This window comes from Equus caballus, chromosome 1, assembly GCF_041296265.1.
Source record: "Equus caballus isolate H_3958 breed thoroughbred chromosome 1, TB-T2T, whole genome shotgun sequence".
Taxonomy (NCBI): Eukaryota; Metazoa; Chordata; class Mammalia; order Perissodactyla; family Equidae; genus Equus; species Equus caballus.
In genome coordinates this window covers 161,647,106-161,669,787 of record NC_091684.1, presented here as the reverse complement: position 1 = coordinate 161,669,787, position 22,682 = coordinate 161,647,106, and the positions used below count along the sequence as shown (strand labels likewise).

Below are 22,682 nucleotides of genomic sequence, written 5' to 3'. Positions count from 1 at the left end.
TTCAAGCACATAAAACCATTATTTAATCTTCTTTCCAACCTATAGTTTATATCTTTCTACTTTATCAGAAAATTACACTATTTACTGAGCACATATTACGTGCTAGCACTGGGCTAGGTGCTACTACAAGAAAGTATAAAGCATGCTCCCTGCCCTCAGGAATAAGATTTATTTAGGTGAAGAGACAAAAAAGGCCTTCCCTGCAGGGGTAACAGCACAAAGAGAGAAGAGTAAGATTCAAGGGTAAGGAGAGCAGTTTCCTAGAGTAAGAAATCACCTTGGGAAGACAGGGTAGAGCCAAGCAGAAAACTTAATACAGTAGGCAAGGGGAAACGGGCGAGTTAAGTAACACAACCTGATAACGCTGTGGTTAGAGAAGCTGGCGGCGTACGGGGAAGAAGGAGAGAGGGTGAGTTTCTATTTGAACTTAGTGCGTTTACCATTGTAGTGGGCTAAACTGTGTCCCCACAAAAAGACATGTTCAAGTCCTAATCCCCACTCCCCGCAGCTGTGAATGTGATCTTATCTAGAAATAGGATCTCTGCAGATGTAATCAAGATAAGAGGAGGTCATACTCGATTAGAGTGGGCCCTACAGCCCAGGACTATTGTCCTTATGAGAAGAGGAGAGGATACCCAGAGACAGAAGAGTCACAGGGAAGAAGGCCATAGGAAGACAGGCAGAAATTGGAGTGGTGCAGCTCCAAAGCAACGAACGCCAAGGCTTGCAGGCAGCCACCAGGAGCGAGGAGAGAGGCACGGTACAGATGCCCCATCAGAGCCCCCAGAAGGAACCAACTCTGCTGAGACCTTGATTGTACACTCCTGGCCTCCTGAATTGTGAGAGAATAAATTTCTGTTGTTTTAAACCACTCAGTTTGTTGTAATCTGTACGGCAGCCCTAAGAAACGAATGCAGCCATGCTCTGTGCAGTAAAAGTGTGAAAAAAATCAGAAATGAAGTTTCATCATTTCCTGATCTATTAAAATTACCATTTTATGCCTTCTATTGAGGTAGTTCAAATTATATTAATTTATACGGACATTTTGGGGTATCAAGAATATTGATCCCATCTCTGCCTCTCTTGCTTCTCCCATCAGCCAACATACATATCACTGAGGCACACAGTCGCTCTACACAGTTGTGAACTATAAGCTTTGACACCACATTAAAAGCAAGAGAGAGACAATGGCCAGTTGGGTCACGCTTTTGAAGGACTGCAAAAATTTCCTATGTATTTGTTTCCTAATTCAAAAGGAATCCTTTTAATAAACATGACACTGCCTTTCTCCTCTACCTTTCACCTTCATACACACATCTTTTTAAGGCAGTTTTCAAAAAAAAGAAGATGAGGGTAGATACTCACACGTACAAATTTTGTATCACAACAAACACATACGACTCAGTAAAAGTTCATTTTCCTTTTCTTAATGGGTGGTTGAGCACTTACTGATATGGTATGGACTATGGTAAGGACAACGGATATACTGAAGCAAAAACTAAAAACATTGACAATATTTGCCAGTTGTTGTGGTAGGCGCTTTGCATATATTAGCCCACACCCTCCCAGCATTATGATACAGATAAATAAGAAAACTGAAGCTAGGTGAAATTACTTACCCTTTATTCTGCTTTATGATATCAACAGCTTCAAAAGCAGATATTTAAAAATGTACAAGCAAAACTCTGTAACACCCTTCCTAGGAAACCATCCCATTGAAAAAAGAAAAAGATTTTTTTTTAATTAAAAGATATTCATCACAGCGCTATTTATCATGTTTAAGCAAAAAAAACCATCGATGTCCAAAAACATACGAATGATTAAATGATTAAATAATCAAAGGCCATATAAATATATGAAACGCTTCTTTCAAAGAATGTTTAATATGAGAAAATGCTTATACATTGTATGAGTATTTATCCTTTTCTTCTTTGTAACTTTCTACGTTTTCTAAATTCTTTACTATTTTACAATGAGAAGTTATTCTAAAAATAATAAAAGCTGGCCCAAGGACAAAATGCTAGCAAGTGGCAGAACTAGGACTTACACCCAGATCCTAGAATCCTGTGGCCCACTACTCAACACTGATTTTACCTAAAGTCCTATTTTTATCCCAGGAACATTATACTCAAAAGAGGAACCAGTTTTGCATGGCCAACTACTATTTCACAAAAAGAGACTATTATGACCATGAGCTTTCGTAATTTAAAATATTGCCTCCAGCTCTGGTTGTGTTTTCTTGGTTTTCTAGTGTGACCTACCAGAGGCAGAGTTCAGTTTGAATAAATGCATTTATGCTGAAAGGCAACATAAACCAAGACAGTGACTGGCCCCGAGACAGACTGACCAGGAAATCCATGAAAAGAATGGAGAGCAGAGCTCCCATTCCAGGCATTTCAGCTAGAAAGCAATTCATCAACAGTCCCATATCCCTGGGGAAAAGGAAATTATATCAGTACATGCTATATCCTTAAGAAGCTGACAACTCTTATTCTCTTTTGCTTGTCTTTCTCTATAGTCACAGGAATCTAGGACACAATGCGACCCAGCAGGCACAAACCACACTATAAAGAACAGTCCCTTAATAAAAGCAAAGTTATTTCCTTCATTTAATTTTAAATATTTTACATATTTTATATTCATTCCACATCCATTTACAGGATACCTATTGTGTACAAAAGATTAAGACTTATCTCTGAAACACACACATTAAGACCATTTTGCAAATAAGGTTTTAAGTCTGTAAGCCCTTCGACCTACACCTTTCACATCCCTTCTCAGATCTGCGAGTGCCATCCAGCAATGACAGCAAAATGCATTTGTTGCCTGAGAGATCATGACCACAAGCATGGGAGATATTTTTAAATTTTATTAAAAAATTTTATTTGGCCCTAACTTAGTTTCTTTTGGACTTAATTTAATTTATTACAAGTCCTGAGCCTCTATAGCTTGAATAATCAGCTAATAATCCATCAAGTCTTCAGTGTCTGCATCTTTTCAGGCAGCTCTCTACCTCTATTCCCGGTTACTACCAAGAAACCCCCATTAGTTTAGTGATTTGCGTGAGGCCACTCTCTAAGCCAGCAAGTGACCCTGTCTGTCACTCTGCTCCCAAGGGTGGCCAGTGCAAGATGTTGTCAAAGTTCTGGATTATCATCTGAAAACCTGACCATTCATCCCTGTCTCTGTGGACCACACTAGTGAAAATATTCTCACCTGATAAAATATTATTTTTATTTTACTGCTTCATTCCTATGAAGCTATAATGTCAATGAATATTGTGTAGGTCAGCTAGACTAATTCACACAATGATAAACTAATTAAAAATATTCTTTTCCTCTCCATTTCTAGAGTGATGGTTAAGTCTTCCCTATCTTTAAAATAAGATTTATGGTGACGTTACCAAGTGACTTGCTATCCTTAAAATCCTTCAATAAGACTGACCACCTCCTTACAATAATTCTACAGTTACAGCTGCAGCCTAGAGGGGGAAAGCACCAGTACCCCTCCTTCCAATCTTTCTTGAATTATGCAAATAATAAATACAAGCAGAGATATGAACTTAAGTTTCTAAGGGGAGACAGACAGTGAAAGAAATTTCTGAAGAATGAGAGAAGTTAGCCAGGTGATAAGGCAGAGAAGAGCTTTTATGGATGAAGGAACAACAAAAGGCAAGGCAAAGAGACTGGAAAGAGAATAAGGTGCCCTGGGAACCATGGGTAGTGCAGAGTTCCTGGAGTGTAAGAGATGAGTTGGAATAGGAGCCAGGAGCCAGGCTGTAGAATGTTGCTAGAAGGAGCTAGAGGGAATAGGGAGTCAGGGAAGGGTTCAAAGAGGAGAATGACATGAGCAGAGTTGTTGACCAAGGAACAATCAGGAGAGGATAAAACAGAAACATGAAATTTAAGGCTGTTCTCCCAAGAAGCCTGACTACGAACAGAAGGAAGAAAGGGACTATGGGGGAGAAGGGAGTGTGAAAAGGATGAGGCAAAGGAGCAAGAGGGAGCAAAGGACACTGAAGATAAAGGAATGAAGGAATAACTGCTGGATACAGATGCTGATGAGTTTGTAAGTGCTGAAATAAGAGCTTTACCCTCCAGAGCCCTCCTTCCTGCTCTAGAGGAGTGCTCAAATCTAGATGTCCTACCTAGAACACCACATCTTCTAATGCCCAGCTACTTAAAGTGTAGTCCGAGGACCAACAGCATCAACAGCACCTAGAAGTTTGTTAGAAATGCAGAATCTCAGGCCCCATCCCAGACTCCTGAATTTGAACCTGCACTGTAACAAGATTCAGTTACACCTTGAAGTCTGAGCAGCACTACTGCAGACCAACTCCGGAGAACTTTAAGGAATTATGAAGAGTAGGAAAGGAACCAGAGACTGAAGACAGGGAAAAGGGGAACAAGAAAAACATAGAAAAATTCATACTGATCAACCTGACACTAGAATGAATTACTGACAGGAAGGCCAGAAGTAATCACTAGGAGCCAGCATGGATACACTAAGAATATATGTCAGAATCTCCTTATTTTCTTCTATCAGTAAGCCCAGGAGATGCAGTAGACACAGTATATCTCGCTTTCAGTAAAGTATCTGATAAGATGTCTCAAAATATTTTTGTAAATAAGATAAAGCAATATAGGCTGGGTGATAGTTCTAGTCAATGCATTCATAACTGGTTTAACAATTATTCCTAAATGGTTTTGACTACTAAGTCAAAATTAACCCAGATTACCAGCTCTCTAGTGACAAAACCTCTAACATTCTCTCCCTAGACCATTCAATACCTTTTTTATTGATAATTTAGATAGAGATACAAAAGATACATAGCTAGTATCACTGAAAGCAATAATGTTCCATGGCATAATCAGGATCTGCCCCCCCCCCCCAAAAAATTAACAGGTTGATACAAAGAATTAAAACATTTTACTTAAATTTAGATGAATTAAAATTATGATAAAATTAAAGTGCTAATCTGGGCTCCAAAACTGAATAAAGACAAGGATGATGAAAAAGAAGCATAACAGTAGGACATGAAATAAAGGCTGGGAGTTTTAGTAGATGCTAAATTCAACATGCATCAACATATTGACGTTAACATGTGAGTCCAGCTCAACCTACATGCCAAACTCCCCAGCAACACAAGACTCATGTTAAGATTAAAAGGGGGCCATGGAGATTTAAACTAGTCTTTGTATTCTATAACTTGAGAGAGTACACAAAGATCCCACAGTCAAAATTCAAGGTGCCTGATAGTAACAAGGAGGCCTAATGAGCGGAACAAATTGAAGTGGAGTGCGCTTTTAAAGCTGCCCACATGCTCCCTTGTTGTTCTGATTCTAACAAGAGATTTGCAGGCTAAATCAGTCACAATTCTCCCCAAAGCCAAAGAACCTTTAATTGGTCCTTCTGATAACCCACTTGCCCCCTCTCTTCTCTTCTGTGCCAAGCTGACAATGACCCTTGACTACACTATGTGTGTTCCCATATCTACACTGCTTGTAGCTCTTTTGATACTTAGTTTCCCAATTTGGAACTGTTGCTGCATACATAGTGGATATTTGGAGGACGTACTTAGGCTTAAAACATGTCAGGGACACTGGGTAATGTGGACTGATGGCAAGTGGGTGGAACCTCAAGGCCCTAATTATTGAGGTACCAAGAAGGCCCAGAAGAAGGTGGAGCACAGCACCACCAAAATGGCTGAAGGCGAAAGGAGCCCAAAACAGTAGGGGTGGTATATTATGATTCCCCTCAAGATGGTGCATGTTGCCTAAAGTTTTCATTTCAATCTCAAAGAAAATTGTGTGATTTTTAAAAAACTCTGCACAGAACAAGTAGAATGACAATTTAGTTTTTCTGATTTATGTAGCTTCAGACAATTCTATTATGTTTCTGACAGCCACATATTCCACCTGAACCTCCATATTGAGATACCAGATTCAGAGGCAGAGAATGAGCACCTACAGATAAGGGCGAGTAGTCACGAACCCCATCACTACTCTTATAAAAGGACATACCTCCAAAGGCAACCATCAGAAACCCCGCCTCCTGCCTTTGTGAATAGATAATTTAGTTATTCCTTATAGGATATGGATTGAGATGGAGATGGCTGGCAGGGGCAGAATTAGGAAATTAGATTATCTCATTCATAAAATTTTGAGGTAAGTTTCTTTACCTAAGTCAGATTTGAGAAGAGGCCCTGCCTACTCATACTTAGAGTATCTATTTCCATATTACCTTCAGTCCTTAAGCAACACTAGCCATTAAAAGATGGGTAGAACTGGTATCAATAATCCCAAAATTAAATTCCTACTTCCTCCCCATCCCAACCACTCTCTTTGCAAGAATAAATTATCTGTTATTCTCCTAAGAGGAAAAAAAAAAGAAAGTCTTCTAACAACCCAAGCACTTACCTTAAATAACCAGTCTTCTCCCTTCCACCCTCCTTACATCTTACCCTCACTGCTTGACTCCCACGGCTGTAACCTGGGAGTGGGCATGATGCCCAGCAGCCATCTCCACAGACACTAAGAAGTCAGCCATGCATCCCTGAGATCAACGTTACAGTGCAAAGGACCTGCCTCAAAGTCACAGAGTGTTCATTGAAAATATAGACTCCAAGACCCCATGTCAAGCCTACTGAAAAAAATTTCTGATGGTGGAACTCAGGAATTTGCATTTTTAACATGTGATTTTTATGCACACTGGGCTTAAGAATCTCTGCCTCACAACCACAATCACAATCACAAAGAGAGGCAAAGTGATTCACCAACAGTCAATCCAGCACTCAACAGCAGGGCCAGCCTAGAACCCACCCTTCCTAAGCCCCTGCTGTGATCCTCACCACCTAGAGCCCACTGACTTGCAACTAACAAGAAACATGATGTGACGCTCTTCAGAGGAAAGTCCCATCCAACCTTAACAATAACAGCATCCCACAGAGAAATAGGCACTTAACCCTCTAATCCCCAATCCTGCCTTTCATGTGGCATAGGCAGAAAGCTTCATTTTAGGGCTTCTGATAATTTGTAGAATCATCACCGCTAAAAATTTGCAGCCTTAGGAGAAGGTCACAAAAATAACAGGACAAAGACAAAAGGTGCCATTCTCGTCAATCAGCGAGAGGGTCTGGAAACCGAAACTTGATTATTTTGTCTCTGCTTGAGTCTCGCTTGAACTCTGTGTTCCTGGAAATTAAATTCACACTCAGGCTGACTACAGAGAGTTATTCTTTCCTTTCCATTTAGCAGCCTTTGAAAGTGTTTCTTGTCCTAAGAAACTGCACAGAAAGCCCCAACCAAAAGGAGCTGCAATTAAAGGTGCAAATGAGCACAAACAGGGATGCCCAGGGAACCAAGGAGTAAATATCACACACCCTCTAACACGCGGCAGAGGTGTCCTCAAACATTCTCACTCAGAAAATACAAAGTCACTCTTGATATATAAGGCACTCTCTCAATTACTTTATTGGGAACAAGTAATAAATTACTTTATTTGGAATTTTGTTTGGAGCAGGCACAATGACCTGAAATTACTTCAAATCAATGTTACTTTGGGCTTCCTATAAAGGTCATCTGTTGGAACAGAGAAAAAGAAGGCAATGGTATCATTCATCATTCATGCCCTAAGAAATCAGGATGGTTCCTTGTGGCTTAGATTGAAATTTCAGTGGCCACGTCATACATGAGTTAAAATAAAAGATGCAGTGTCTCACTCACTCAGCTTGGAAGTGATGATGGGCCCTGAGAAACCGTATGATGTGACTCCAAAACGCTTCCAGCAAAAGCTGTTGCTGATGTCAAAGAGGTACGCGGAGAATTTGAATAAATTACCTCATGAAGTTTAAGTAGAAAAAAAGTATTTTTAAGTTAACATATTATTTGTCATTGGAATTGGAAAATTCTACCAAGGCATCAAGACACAATAGATAGAGTATACCAAAGTAAAATGTCAGATCAAGATGCAAATTTTTTCAAAGTTATGGTCAAGCGGTTATAACTTGAACCCTCACCCACCTGGGAGGTATAAAAGAATAGACAGAGAGCAGTGGGTGAGCACCGAGTCCTACTTACCCAGGCAAAAAGGGAGGGGGTGCCCGACTCTCCCCTCAAGCCTACTAAGGGAGCTTCAACAATCCCACGCAGACAGCTTGATATGTGTCCCCTGCAGTTGGAGTTTACAATGAATTATGACCAGTTCCTCTCTGGGAAACCTAAAGGGCATAGGTTGGGCTGATGAGCTGCTTAAAGAAGAGGCTAGAGCAGGCAGCTCGCACCCTTAGAATTTATTGGGGCCAAGGATGCGTGTTGTGTTCCCTTCTATCAGGTGTGGGCCAAGGTGTGAGAGCAACGGCATGGGGTCATGTCAGGGGCTTGTCCAAGAAGGCCACCCGCTGAGCAAACAGCCCTCAGCAGAGAGAAGCCAGAGGTCCAGCAGCATTCTCGGGGGCTGAGGACAGAGTAAGCTACCAATCAAGATTATGGGAGGGCATCACCACCATCAAGGGACAGGTGACAGTCCAGAGAGCATGAAGCCACTTCCAACAGGATCAGTCTTTACGGCCTTTTCTGCCCGTTACCTCTCCTTCCTCCACCCCTACACCACCAAGCCTCACCTCAGCTCCAGTCCTGGAGAACCTTGGCCAGAGCTCAAGGTGGGAAGGAAGCCAACCAGACTCACTGGCCCAACGTCAAGCTTCTCCTAGGCAACAGGCCAACTTTAAGCTTCTCCCCACTTCAAGGATGGTGGGGAGAGGAGAATTTTTCATTTTGAGTCAAGTTTGGTGCTTTGCCTCTTTCATCAGACTGCACATATTATGTATAAGTTCAGAATGCTTTGTGATGTAAGAATAATCAGGAAAACTGGAGTTTCCTATGCTTTCATTCGAGGTCATATAAATGGAACTGAAACAAAAAGGAACACACCATGGATACATGCAACAACTTGGATGCATCTCAAGGAAATTATATTGGGTGAAAAAAAGAATCCCAAAAAGTTACACATGATATTATTCCATTTATATAATGCTCCTGAAATAACAAAAGTATAGAAACGGAGGTCAGATTAGTGGTTGCCAAGAGTTAATAAGGCGACGGGGTGAGAGGAAAGCAGATGTGGTTACAGAAGGACAAGAGGAATCCTTTTGGTGACGGAAATGTTCTGAATCTTGACTGTATCAATTTCAATACCCTGGTTATGACACCGTACCCACCATATACATATTACCACATGTGTATTATTGAGGGAAACCGTGAGCAGCCTTTACGCTGATTCACATTCTATCGGCTAAAGATGCTTTGACTTTTTTGTAAAACCCACTGTACTCAGTTATGCAAAAATCAGGGTTTTCAACCTAACATTTGCTGGCTGCCTTAGTATGTTAGTTTAATAGGGCTGACATAACAAAGCACCACAAACTGAGTGGCTTAAAACAACAGAAATGGATTGTCTTGCAGTTATGAAAGCTACATGTCCTAAATCAAAATGTTGGCAGGGCCACGCTCCCCCTGAAACCCGTAGGGGAATCCTTCCTTGCCTCTTCCTAGCTTTTGGTGGTTTGCCAGCAATCTTTGGCGCTCCTTGGCTCAGAGCTGCATCACCCCAATCTCTGCCTTCTTACACAGTGCTCTCCCTCTTCACCTGCCTTCTTATAGGGACACCAATCATGCTCGATTAAGGACCCACCCTATTCCAGTACAACCTCACCTTAAGTAATTACATCTACAATGACCCTATTTCCAAAAAAGGTCCCATTCTGAGGTACTGGGGGTTAGGTTTTTACATATCTTTTCTTGGGGTGGGGGACACAATTCAACCCATAACATTTGGCTAGAGTTAAAAATATTCTATTGGTTGTTTTCAGACCTTATTCAACATGTCCATTCCCACCACTGAGCTTCCCAGATAGACAGGTGGGAGGAATGGGTCTCTATCAGCTGATACAAACTCAAGGGCACCACTCCGATCTCACACATGTAGGAGTCATCACTGTCTCAGGATAGGCAGCCAAATGCCACCTGTAGGTCTCTGCTGACTACACCGCCTCTCAGCCACTCTCCCATACGCCAGGTCATGCCACCAGGTTGCTTCTAGCAATGATTTTGACTTCGTCTAGGATCCAAAGTCTTCCAAAAGCTCTAGTGACATCCCCATACACATTAGGCTGCCTGGTTCAAAATGCTGCCTGTCTTATTTCATAGGCTCACTCTAATTTAAATCAGGTTATAACTGCTGTCCTTGTGGATTTCCTATCAAGAGACCTGCTGTCCCTCCAGATATCTGGCTTTTGTGAGCATTGCTCCAAGCCATTCCATATGACTTTGTGTGCCTGAGTCCTGGCTGTGGGCAAAATTCATGTTCATTTCCAGAAAGCTCCTAAGTCTGATGCAAATCAAGATAGTGGCTAACTAACTGTTCTAATTGCCCCCAAGCATTTTGCTCAATCGATCCACTGGTGCTTTTTGAGCACCCACTGTTTTGGATACTGGGGACACACCAGTGAACAAAATACAGTCTCTGTCCTCATGGTTCTGCATTCTAACAGAGAGGACAGAACACCAAACAAACAATTTGTGGGGTTATAACTGCCACAGAGGAAATACACAGGATGATGTGACAGAAGTGGAGGGGGACTATTTCAGATAAGCTGTCTTGGAGATGACACTTGAGCTGCAATTTAAAGGATGAACACAAGCCAGTCACAGGCAGCATCTAGGGAAGAACATCCCAGGGCAGAGAGAACAGGAAGGACAATGGCCTTGAACTTGACATGAACTTGACATGTTAAAGAAACTGAAAGGTGGTTCCCAAGCTGTGCGGGTTCTCTTTGCTCCCCTCCACCTTTCGCCACTTGCTCTGTGCCTTCTGCCTTTGTACTGTCTACTGAACTTGACAATGCCCACAGGAGTCTGGCCCAGGTTCTCCCCTGCACTTGGGAACCTGGACGTTGTGCTGACAAGGCTCCCACTCTCCTCTCCATTCCCTGGGCTTGGATCAGCTGAGGACATGCATTTCCATCCTACGAAATGTTCGGCTTCAACTGTTCTGAGAGCTGGACACTGGCCACAGTGAAATCCGAAACAGAAAACATGGAGTGGCTCACTCCCCAACCAGATGCCTGAGACTTCATCCACACCCCACACTGACTGCAATGAGGGCTGTCTCCCAGGGCTCACCCACAGCCTTGCCCACTGACCTCCCCAGCAGCTCTTATAAACACTCAGGAGGGCAGAAGCCAGCTCATGACCCAGAGACTGGTGAGCTCATCATCTCCTGGGAGGCACATCTAAAAATGGCAATACTTCCTTTTTCTAACACAGCTGGATTTTTTTTCTTGCTACTAAGTTTTTATATTAATTAACTATCAACAACTATTTATGTGTAAGTAACTTGATTTTGTAAAAAAATACGTTTAACTGAGAGAGAAAAACAACCAGAGGCTATATGCTGATTCAACACAGTTGCCACATTAAAGTTCTGAGTGCTCCCCTTCAGTGGCCCAGGTTCATGGGTTCAGATCCTGGGTGCAAACCTACTCCACTCATCAGCCATGCTGTGGAGGCATCCCACATCCAAAATAGAGGAAGACTGGCACAGGTGTCAGCTCAGGGTTAATCTTCCTCAAGCAAAAAAAAAAAAAGAAAGAGGAGGATTGGCAACAAATGCTAGCCCAAGGTGAATCTTCCTCACCAAAAAGATAAATAAATAAAAATAAAATAAACAAAAGCAAAGAGAAATAATTTTAATATTTTATGAATGTGAAATAGCAGAAAAATTTTACTCATTCATTCAATAAAAATTTATTGAAGTCCCACACTATATATCAGAAATAGGTACTTAGATATATATGGGTTTCAACACTCTTCTTTCCATAATTCCCACTTTCCCTTACACTGCTTTACTCCCTCCAGGTACCCTCAAAAGACAGGGGTTCCTTCCTTCATATTCAACTCAAATTTGTATATCATAAATATTCCAATGTTTTGTAGTCAGGTAGCTCTTCCACAAACAAATTTTTTAAAATATGCTATTATTGGGGCCAGCTCTGTAGCTGAGTGGTTAAGTTCGCACGCTCCACTTCAACAGCCCAGGGTTTTGCCAGTTAAGATCCTGGGCGCAGACATGGCACCGCTCATTAGGCCATGCTGAGGCGTCGTCCCACATAGCACAACCAGAAGCACCTACAACTAGAATATCCAACTACACACTGGGGGGCTTTAGGGAGAAGAAGAAGAAAAATAAACAAATAAATAAAAATATACTACTATTAATCCTAACTTATTTCAACAAAAATGTTTGTTTAAAAAACAAAACAACTATTAGTTTGAACCATACAAAATTGCAGCAAAAAATGGTCAAAGGTCAAAATGGCCAAATATTGGCAAGATATAAACAGATATACACATTCTTAATGTTTTTTAGACTAGATTCCTAAGCTTTCTTGAGCTCTCTTCCCTCATTCCACCTACTAACTTATTTTCCTTAATCTTCCAAGGCATTCTTACTCCGACCAGATGCCACCACCCCACTTCACAGTGATCTAACTTTTGGTTACATATCTCCTAGAATCAAGTCTTGTAATCATCTACCTTCTGCTTTTAATATGTTTTGCTTATTCTCCAACTTCCAATTCTGGCAACATGGCATGGCAACTGCTACGAACACCTATGAGTGCTGAGTAAAACAAGATATCTTTAAACTTATAGCCGAACTTAACAAGAAATAAAAAGGAATTCCCGGCTGCTCGAAACAGAGACCAGAGTGCTTGCATCGAGGGGCGATTTTCAGACCAGGAAATAGGCCCTCACAGCTAACTTTGGGTTCCAACACCCAAACGGGGACTGAAGTAACCTTGGACCCTCCTGAAGCAGGTAGCCGGCATGGAAACCCATGCATAAAGCCAGAATCCTTGAAAGGTGGCCACCTCAGTGAAAGAGAGGCTAAAATACTGTGTCCTCTACCTCAAAGATATGACAAGGAAGTGTGTCTTTTCCTGTGGTTGGGGTCTTGGGCTAGTGATGATCCTATGACACCTGCCAAGAGCAAACGTGAAACTGTTCTGGAGGCCACTTCTACAGCCAAGATCTCATGGATCCTGCAGAAAAAGGAGATGAGCTCACAATCGAACACTTAAAAACACACAAGGAAATGATCCACCAAAAGAGAGAGTCAGCAGACACAATAAGCAACCCAAGGTAACAATCTGAAATTGTATGTTTAAAATTACGAAGGAAATGAAAGAGGGAATTAAAACCATAAACGAAGGACAAGACACTCGTATCAAATGAGAACCTCCTGCTCTCTCACATGCCAGGTGTGTGCTAATACCCTCAACTCTTCTAAATGCCTTCCATGCAACAGGCTTGCCCATATGATGTGACTGGAGATTCCTAAAAGACCCACCCCACCCACTTCTCCCCATCACCTGTCAAACACATGAAATGCTCAATTTAGTCACCCTTTTTGCTTAAGATAGTGAACTTCTCTAAGAAAAAAAAAGAACACTTAAAGATCAATATATTAATGCAATGAATGCACTAACGTCTGTTAACATCTACGTGTGAAGTGGTCTCTTTATTCAGCATGCTACTAAGAGGAGATGGAATACAGATACTGTTAAGTTTGGAAGTGAGAGACAAGTGAGCAACTCAGAAAAAGGTCACTGAGCATCCAAAAGGACAACAGGAAAACAAGAAGTATCTGAAAAGAGATGGCATGAAGACAGGAATGTAAAAACTCTGAAAACAGGGGTTGATTTTCTGAAGACAGTCTTCTTACTTTTTAGTTTTGCTGAGCATAAATTCTTACTTCTAAATTTTGCCTAGAGTCACTCATACCTTCCAGTCTAACCAAAAACTTCTCTAAGTTATTGTGCTGTATGACTAATAAATACGTTCCACCCAGTCACTGTGGAAGTTCCTTAACGATAAAACAGTTTTCACACGGGTTTCCTGGTACTACTCAACCTAAATGGCTTATTCAGAAAAATGTCATGTAGAGAAACTTTTTGGCAAATTCAACAGAAGATACTTTCAAAGATTTGGACACCCCAGAGAAAAACAGAGCCACGTCTGTTTGTTCCCATCTTGAGACAAATCTCCTCCCATCCTACAAAATCCCACTCAATAAAGTAAGAGTATATTTCTTGCAGAACCAGGGATATTTGGAGCTGAGATTTGGGGACCAAAGAGAAGTAACTAAAAATGAAAATTCTAGACAATAAATTAGTTAGTTGCTTTGTCTACTAGCACCAATAATGTTCTACTACTATACCTTAACTATCAACATATAAAAAAATATTTTAGCACCATGTAAATACTGCTCTGATTGGTGAGCGGGTCCTTGCAAAGGTTACATTTTGTGGGTTTTTTGAGGAAGATTAGCCCTGAGCTAAGATCTGCTGCCAATCCTCCTCTTTTTGCTGAGGAAGACGGACCCTCAGCTAACATCCATGCCCATCTTCCTCTACTTTATACATGGGACGCCTACCACAGCATGGTGTGCCAAGTGGTGCCATGTCTGCACCCGGGATCCAAATCTGCGAACCCCAGGCTGCTGAAGTGGAATGTGTGAACTTAACTGCTGCACCACCAGGCCAGCCCCAAAGGTTACATTTCTAATCCTAAGCAAAGGAGTTCTGGTGTTCAGTAGCACAGGACCACAGACATGAAACAGGACCAGGTAAAAGAAAAACAAAACAATGGATGAAACTTTACATAGGTCTTCCTGCTCCAAGGGGCTCATTTCTGTTGAAACATTTGTAAGGGTAAAATTGTTGTAAATATTTGTGGAGTTAGTTATTTTAAATGACAGCAGTTCCCATTAGAAACAACATTAATGTAGCAGAGTTATGATGTAGCCAGATCATTTATTAACATCTCAGCAGTTACAAATGACTGAGCCCTAACAGAGACGAGGCATATTAGCACACATGAAAAGGGCCCTAAGGGCTGCCACAGTGGTGTAGTGGTTAGGTTCACCTGCTCCATTTCAGTGGCCTGGGGTTCACAGGTTCGGATCCTGGGCACAGACCCACACACCACGCATCAAGCCATGCTGTGGTGGCATCCCACATATAAAATAGAGGACGACTGGCACAGATGTTAGCTCAGGGACACTCTTCTTCAAGCAAAAAGAGGAAGACTGGCAACAGATGTTAGCTCAGGGCCAAGCTTCCTCACACACAAAAAAGGGGGGCCTAATTGCTAGCCTAAGTGGAAGACTTTAAGACACACACAAAAAAGCAATTACCTAATCATACTGCAAGTCAGTCTCTATTATCACATTGGATAAGTCATTCATCTCCTCCATGGCGCTGAGAAAGTCTGTTTCTAGATTATGTTTCTAAAGCATATAAAGTAAATTGCCAGTGGGGAAAAAGATTTATTTTTCTCTTATTTATTCCTCATCAAAGACTTAGGAAAATCTTTCAATGGGACAATGGCATCAGAAGTTTTCAGAGGATCAACAAGAGTGCCAAGACAAGTAGATGGGTTGGAAAAAAGAGTCTTTTCAACAAACCGTGCAGGGACATCTGTATATCCACAAGCAAAAGAATGAATTTGGACCCCTAGTTCACACTATGTACACACATGGATTAACACACATGGATCAAAGACCTAAAATTAAGAGCTAAAACTATAAATCTCTTAGAAGAAAACATAAGAGTAAATCTTCACGACTTGGATTAGGCAATGGTTTCCTAGAAATGACATAAAAAATGCAAGAAACAACAAAAAATTTCAGATAAATTGGACTTCACCAAAATTTGAAACTTTTGTGCTTCAAAGGATACCAAGAAGAAGATAAAAAGATAACCTACAGAATGAGAGCAAATATTTGCAAATCATATATCAATAACGGTCTAGTAACCGGAACACAGAAGGAACTCTTACAAGCCAATGACAAAAAGACAACCTAATTTAAAAATGGGTAAAAGATCTGAACAGACATTTCCCCAAAGAAGATATGCAAATGGCCAATAAGGGCATGAAAAGATGCTTAACATCATTAGTCATTAGGAAAATGCAAATCAAAACCACAATGACATACCACTTAACATCCACTAGGATGGCTATAATCAAAAAGACAAATAATAACAGAAGTTGGTGAGGATGTGGAGAAATTAGAACCCTCACACACTGCTGGTGGTAACGTAAAATGATGCAGCCACTTGGGAAAGCAGTTTGGCAGTTCCCAAAAAGAAGAAATTTAGTTACCATATGACCCAGAAATTACACTCTTGCTGTATACCCAAGAGAACTGAAAACATTATGCCCGCACAAAACTACACAAATGTTCAAAACAACATTTTTCATAACAGCCAAAGAGTGGAAACAACCCTAATGTCAACCAACTGATGAATGGATAAAGAAAAGATGGTATATCCAAACAATGGACATATTATTCAGCCATAGAATACGCTACAATATAGCTGAACCTTGAAAACATTATACTGAGTAAAAGAAGCCAATTACAAAGAACCACATATTGTATGACTCCATACATATGAAATGTCCAGAACAGGAAAATCCATTGAGACAGAAAGTAGGTTAGTGATCGCCTAGGGCTCAGGCTATTGAGGGGAAATGGGAAGCAAATACAATGAGTATGTGGTTTCTTTTTGGAGTGATAAAAATGTTCTGGAATCCGACAGTGGTGATGGCTGCATGATTCTGTGAATATACTAAAAAACATTGAATTGTATACTATAATTGGGTGAATTGTATAGTACATGAATTTTATCTCAGTAAAGCTGTTATTTTAAGTTTTCGCAGTAGAATTTAATTTCCAGGAAGAACTGGAAAGTGGAAGGATACACTGAAGACCTAGAAAGGAAAAGCACAGGGTTACCAAAAGCTGTTTCATTCAAATACAGGTCAGATTGATTGTCTGTGCCTAACTTACTACATTATAAAAGAAGGGGTGGAAATGCACACATCATAAGGAAATTAAAGGCAACGTGAAGCCATCTGAGTCAATACATTAGGAGTTCAGTAGCCAGGCTGGTAACTACTGAGCTCGCCATAGCAAACTCCTTAGGTCAATCCAGGACACCATATTCTTGATGTGCTCTGCTAGATTTCTAGGCATACCAAAAACAGAAAAAGCAGGTAGAATAAGGCTGTTGACATTACACTGTAATTGGCTATACTTATGGTTAACTAAAGATCATCTTGTGCAATTACGAATTATAAGCACAAACTAGTATTAACACTGTTTCTATCAAACATTCAACCAAGGAATTCCAAGAATTCTCCGGCTATTAACTGGCTCATGTCAACAAGTATCAAAAACACAAGTATATTTCTCTGTCAAACAATTACCATGAACACTGCTGGTGCCCAAGATGATTTTGTTGAAAGACTATAAACAATCATGGACAAAAACGATGTTTATCCATATCATCTGTCAAATTGATTCAACAAGTCAGTTCCCCACTTTTCCAATGAAATGAATACTTCAATAACCACCTCAAGGAATCAGACCACAGCCAAGTTGGACTTTTACTTGGGGTCATCAGTTTCATGCTGGTTCACTATAGTCAATTGGGAAGAAAAGGGGATATAGCTTAAAAATAAGAATCATACATATGTTGGTTTGGCAAGAAGAAGGCAGACTGATTTCTCTATTTTAAAATAAATTTCTGGGTAGGATACTTACTTATTGGCTATTGTCTACAGCGCTAATTTTCTTTAAATCAGAGCAAATTCATCTATAAAAATCTCCTAAATGCCTCCAATGATGATAAGCACAGATGACAGGCAATTTGTGCAGGAGGAGCTTAGAGGTAAGAGGCTAGGTCACAACCACTGACCTTTTTCAAATGAAAGCACCAGAAAGGGGCCCAGCTCTCCAGACCCTTGGATTGTGAATCCAAAGAGAGTGGGGAAAAGAGAGGGAGATCAACTCTGAGGGGTTAGAGCCAAAGCATTTATTGGAAATGGTGATTCCAAATCTTTCTGAGTCTTTAATTTCACACTATTCACTACCAAGCTGTGTGTGCCGTAGACTTACCGAAGGAGAATCCAAACTGTTTGACTCTCTGTCAAGATCTACAGCATATCTGAAGCTATCCCAAGATGTTGCATAAAAAAGGCTGAGAAACACTCGTTTATACAAACTCTCAAAAGGCATTATTTGAATAATATTACACACAATTCTTGAGTTCATTTTCAACACAGCAATTAACGCTCCCTGTGGTTAAAATATTACAGTTATTCCAAGTTGCTGGAGATTTTTCCTAATAGAGGGCACTAAATTTTCAAAAAGAGCTGCAAGACATTAATTGTACAAAAGAATTATTTTCACTTAATAGTGGGCCTCTGAAAATTCTAATGAAAAATTCTATTTAGAGAATACGGGAAGTATATTTGAATTTGTTTAAAGGGAAAAAAATAAAAGAAAAATTAATTCATCTATGTGTGGTGACAGTGGAAACAAGTAGATTAAATCAGTGTTCACATGCTATTCTAGATAGTATTCCGTCTTCCATTTTACTTTTCAGCCTTACAGATTTTTCCACGATAAATCCTTTTCTTTTATTGCTAATCTGTGATTTTTTTCTCTATTTTTGGGCTTCATGAAATTATGCTTCCCAAGTTTACTTGACTGCACATGGCTTTGGAACTTAAGCTCTGAGCCTCAACTGGTATTACCAGGAGGATTCAATTACATAGATATATTTACATGGGTCAAATTCTCAGAGAACAATGAATAAAGAATACCAGTCAGTAACAACAGGGCTAAACTTTTAAGGAAACCAGAAATGCCTTTCACTTTTGCACAAGTTCTCCGACTTTTGAGTTCTAGAAATTTAACCATATTTATATTTCTTCTGAAAATAAAAGGGAGCAAATGGACTTCTCTCTGAGGAGGGCCCAAGGAATGTGGAAGGGGGAAAATATGTCTTCCTAGGTCAAGTCAGGCATAATCAAAGATCAAGGGAAAAATCAGTCTTCTCTTTGGAGATACCCACAAAAGCAGTTTTTGCATGTCAATTAAAATGCTGTGTGGAGAAAGTTGAATAAGGGCAGAATCATCTGGGAATTCCTAAATCCAATGCAAGTTACAAGAATGAAAGGTACATAGGAAGCAAAACTAACATTTATTAAACGTGCACTATTTGCTATGGCCTTTACATACATGCTCTGTCTTCATTTCAATAATACTCAAATTTTTAGAGTCAAACTATGGGAAAATTTCTCCCAACACCATCTTTCTTCAGGGTTAAAGTTACCAATGGGGAAAACTAAACAAATATATAGATGTGTGTATAAAACCCTGCAGAAATAAAAATGCAGCCACTTCCACTGCCTCCCCAGTGATCTACACTTTAAGTCAATGTGACAAGACTGGATTTTAACTCCCAATCATCTACAATTCATTGTGCGTGGTACCTAGTAGGTGTTCAGTGTTTGCTGTTTGTTAAATAAATATTGAAAATATTTAAAACATAAGCTTTTGCTTTGTTAATGTGTATTTAACACTCCACTCATAAAAACACATCTTAACACACACACACCCCCCTAGACATAGACCCATTGATGTCTACTCCTGAAAATGCCCTCATGAAAAAAAAAGGGAAGATCGGGGCCATCCCCATGGCTGAGTGGTTAAGTTCATGCCCTCCGCTTCGGCGGCCCAGGGTTTCGCTGGTTCGGATCCTGGGCGCGGACATGGCACCACTCGTCAGGCCATGCTGAGGTGGCGTCCCACATGCCACAACCAGAAGGACCCACAACTAAAATACACAACTATGTACCGGGAGGCTTCGGGGAGAAAAAGAAAAAATAAAGTCTTAAAAAAAAAAAAGGGAAGATAAATATTATGATAGAGTGGAACAGGATGATGACAATTAGAGAAATTATAAAGGGAAATTCCAAACACTTAAAATTCTTCCATAGTCCTTCTGATGTCAGTTATCTGGGTTTCCATGGAAATTCACAGGTGTCTACAAAAAAGTAATCTATTCCTACTTTGAAACTTTAAGATTGCTCTTGGCCATAATACACACAATCACAATCTTTTTACATCCTTATAAATACCACAAGAGAAAATTTACATTTGAAGGGTCATCACATATTTACAAGTAATATGCAACATGTTCAACAAACTTCAACCGAAATGGATATTATCATTTATCATTTAAAGAGTAACTACCAGAAGTACTGGCAATTCTCAGGCTAGTGGACAAACGTTCCTACCAACCACTCATTTCAGTTCGTTGGTCTTTTCTTCCCGGAACAAGTATACCTAAATCTGTCGAGTGTGGTGTCTTGTCGTTTTTATCCTGTCTTTATTCTGTACTTCAAACAAAACATAGGTAGAGAAGTGGACTGGGATTTGTTTTGCTCAGGGGTTTTAAAAATATGAGAAGGCAACACAGAGTTGTTTACCAGCAGGTCGGTGTTCCGAAGAAGCAAGCCATAGAACACGTGCAAAATAAGGCTCTTTCAAAACAATTTTAAGCAGAGGGAATAGATGGGAGTGCAAAACACATCAGTCCTCAGCAACAAAACAGAAGCTTTGTTACTCGTTATTTGTAAACAAGAGCTCGGGCCAGCGCTCCGCCCTGGCATCCGAGAGGTAGGGAACGATGAGCACAGCCCTGTGCCCATCCCGAAGTGTTCCGCAAGGGCTGCCTGGGGAGGCTGACCTCCGCCTGGACCAGGCACCGTCCTCGGCCGGGACAAAGACCTACCGGAACTCTTCTGCTTCCAGCTTGGGGGCTGGAGTCGACTGTCTCTGCCTTAACTTCCCTGCAGTTACCCGGCATTCTGAAACCTCCTTCAACTATTGCACTTTGCCAGGCATCCCGAAACCCACGGCGGCTCCGGGGGCCCGCGATCCCGGCTCTCTGAGCCTGTGCCCTCGGGGAAGCCCACCCGGGAGGCGGCCCCGCGGGCGGCTTACCGAGCAGCGAGCCGATGAAGATGACGACCTGCACGGTGGTGGTGAACTGGCGGTACAGCTGCGCCTCGCCGAACTCCCCGAGCGCGCTGCGGTTGGCGCCCGCCGCCTCGGCGCCCGACGCGTTGCGCGGCTCGCTGGCGTTGCGGGAGATCCAGCTACCATTATGCCCCATGGCGAGGCTGGGGCTCCGGCTCCGCTGGTCACAGGCCCGTCCGCTAGCCTCGGACCCCCGCGCCCAGCCTCTCCTGCCCCGCGCGCGGAGGGACGTGCAGGTGCCTGATGGAGTCCTGGAGAACCCGGGGCAGCCGCGGGTCCCCTCACGTCTCCACCCAGCCAGCCCCGGCGCCTGGGAGGCAGGGAGGGAGGAGGGCGAGGCTGCGCCCCATTCCCGTGCCCTCCTGGGTGCCTGTCAGCAGCCACATGAAGGCGGCAACGATCAGAGCCCGCCGAGCGTCGTCCGTCCCTCCTCCTGGGTACTCAGCGAGGACAAGCCCACTCGGCAGAGATGGAAATACAGAAGGAGGCATCTGACGGTCAAGGAGGGCGCTCTGCGCTCCCGCTGCCCCCTTCAACTTTTGCTCCTTCCACCCCCCGAGGGTCGGGGCATCCCTCCCGAGTCCCCCCAGTCCCCCCGGCTGACGGGCTCGGCCCCTCTCCTTAGAGGAAAGAAAACATTTGGCTGAAGCCTGTTTTCAATCCTGTTGGCTTCGAGGCTGGATGGCGATGGGAAACTCGTGAAATGCCCAAGCCAAGTGGTCGGAGCCCCGAGGGGACCCCAAAGTTCCCGACGGCGCCCATGCCCTGGGAGGAATGCTCTGGACCTCCCCGACAGCTTCGCCCTCTGCGCCTGGCAGTCCCCAGGACGCCTGCGCCGTCTCCTCCTGTCCAGCCCCTCGCCGGGGACACCCAAACTCCTGCTTTGGCGCAGGCTGCAGGGTCCCCGTTCCGCAGCCCCTCTGCCTCTGCACGGCCCAGCGCCCCCTTTCCTGGCCCCGCTCCGCCCTTCGGCGGCTGGGAAAGACCTTCGCGGCTATGCGGGAACAGGAACAACGTTCCGGGTGAGGTACCGGCACTAACTGCGCGGCTGCCGGACTCCCGGCGCGCGCCTGAGCTAGCAGGGTGCGCGCGGCCCGAGGGGGCGGTCACGTGACGCGGAGACCCCGCCCCCCCACCCCCGCGCCGGGGCGGCCGCGGGAGGGCGCCATCTTGGCCCTCCGGAGCGTGACTGCCGCGGCGGAGAGCGTGGGAGGCGCTCTGGGTCCTTGTCTGGCTGGCTTGGGCACGGTCGCGGCTCCTCTTCGTTTACTACTGTCGTTGCTGCTGCTGTCTTGTCAACAAGGGCTGTCTGAGGGTTATGATTACGCGTCGCTGTCACCTGGGCAGGGAGCCCAGTCTCCCGGCGCCTCAGTTAGGCTTTGGGTGTAGATGAAGCACTTTAAGAAAGATGAAATTTAGGAATCCAGTGCACGGTTTCCTGGGCCTCTTTATTGAGTCTCATTTCTAGAAGGTACACAGTATAACCCAGGTCTGGTGGATTCTGAGATTGAAGAATTGGGGAGGGAGCAATTTCCTGCGGGCTGTTGCAAGAGGTTGGGATGCTGGGACAACCCAGTGAAGGAGAAGAAACGGTAAAGGGGGAGAAGCCGCCTGGGGAAAGGAACGTGCGGGGCGCCCCGAGAAAAGATCTGGGGAAAGGAGAAATGAGATGAGACAGGAAAAGGCAACTAAAGATCTGTCTGTTTTGACTTTTTTGGAAACTAGAT

The 22,682-nt window shown here is 42.7% G+C and overlaps 1 protein-coding gene across 3 annotated transcripts in view; it reads right to left on the bottom strand.

Annotated features, from left to right (window-relative positions):
- The window catches only part of GPR176 (G protein-coupled receptor 176), a 108,791-nt gene that overhangs the window by 74,860 nt on the left and 11,249 nt on the right, over nt 1-22,682 (bottom strand). Inside the window, exon 1 of one of the 3 annotated variants that reach the window (XM_001503593.7) lies at nt 20,920-22,217. The exons of 1 other annotated variant lie outside the window; for it this stretch is intronic. In XM_001503593.7, the coding sequence (XP_001503643.2) occupies nt 20,920-21,091 (172 nt within the window). In that variant the 5' untranslated portion in view covers nt 21,092-22,217. Of the gene's footprint in view, nt 1-20,919; nt 22,218-22,682 lie in introns of those variants that run through there. One more of the 3 variants, XM_070272173.1, reaches the window with a different exon arrangement.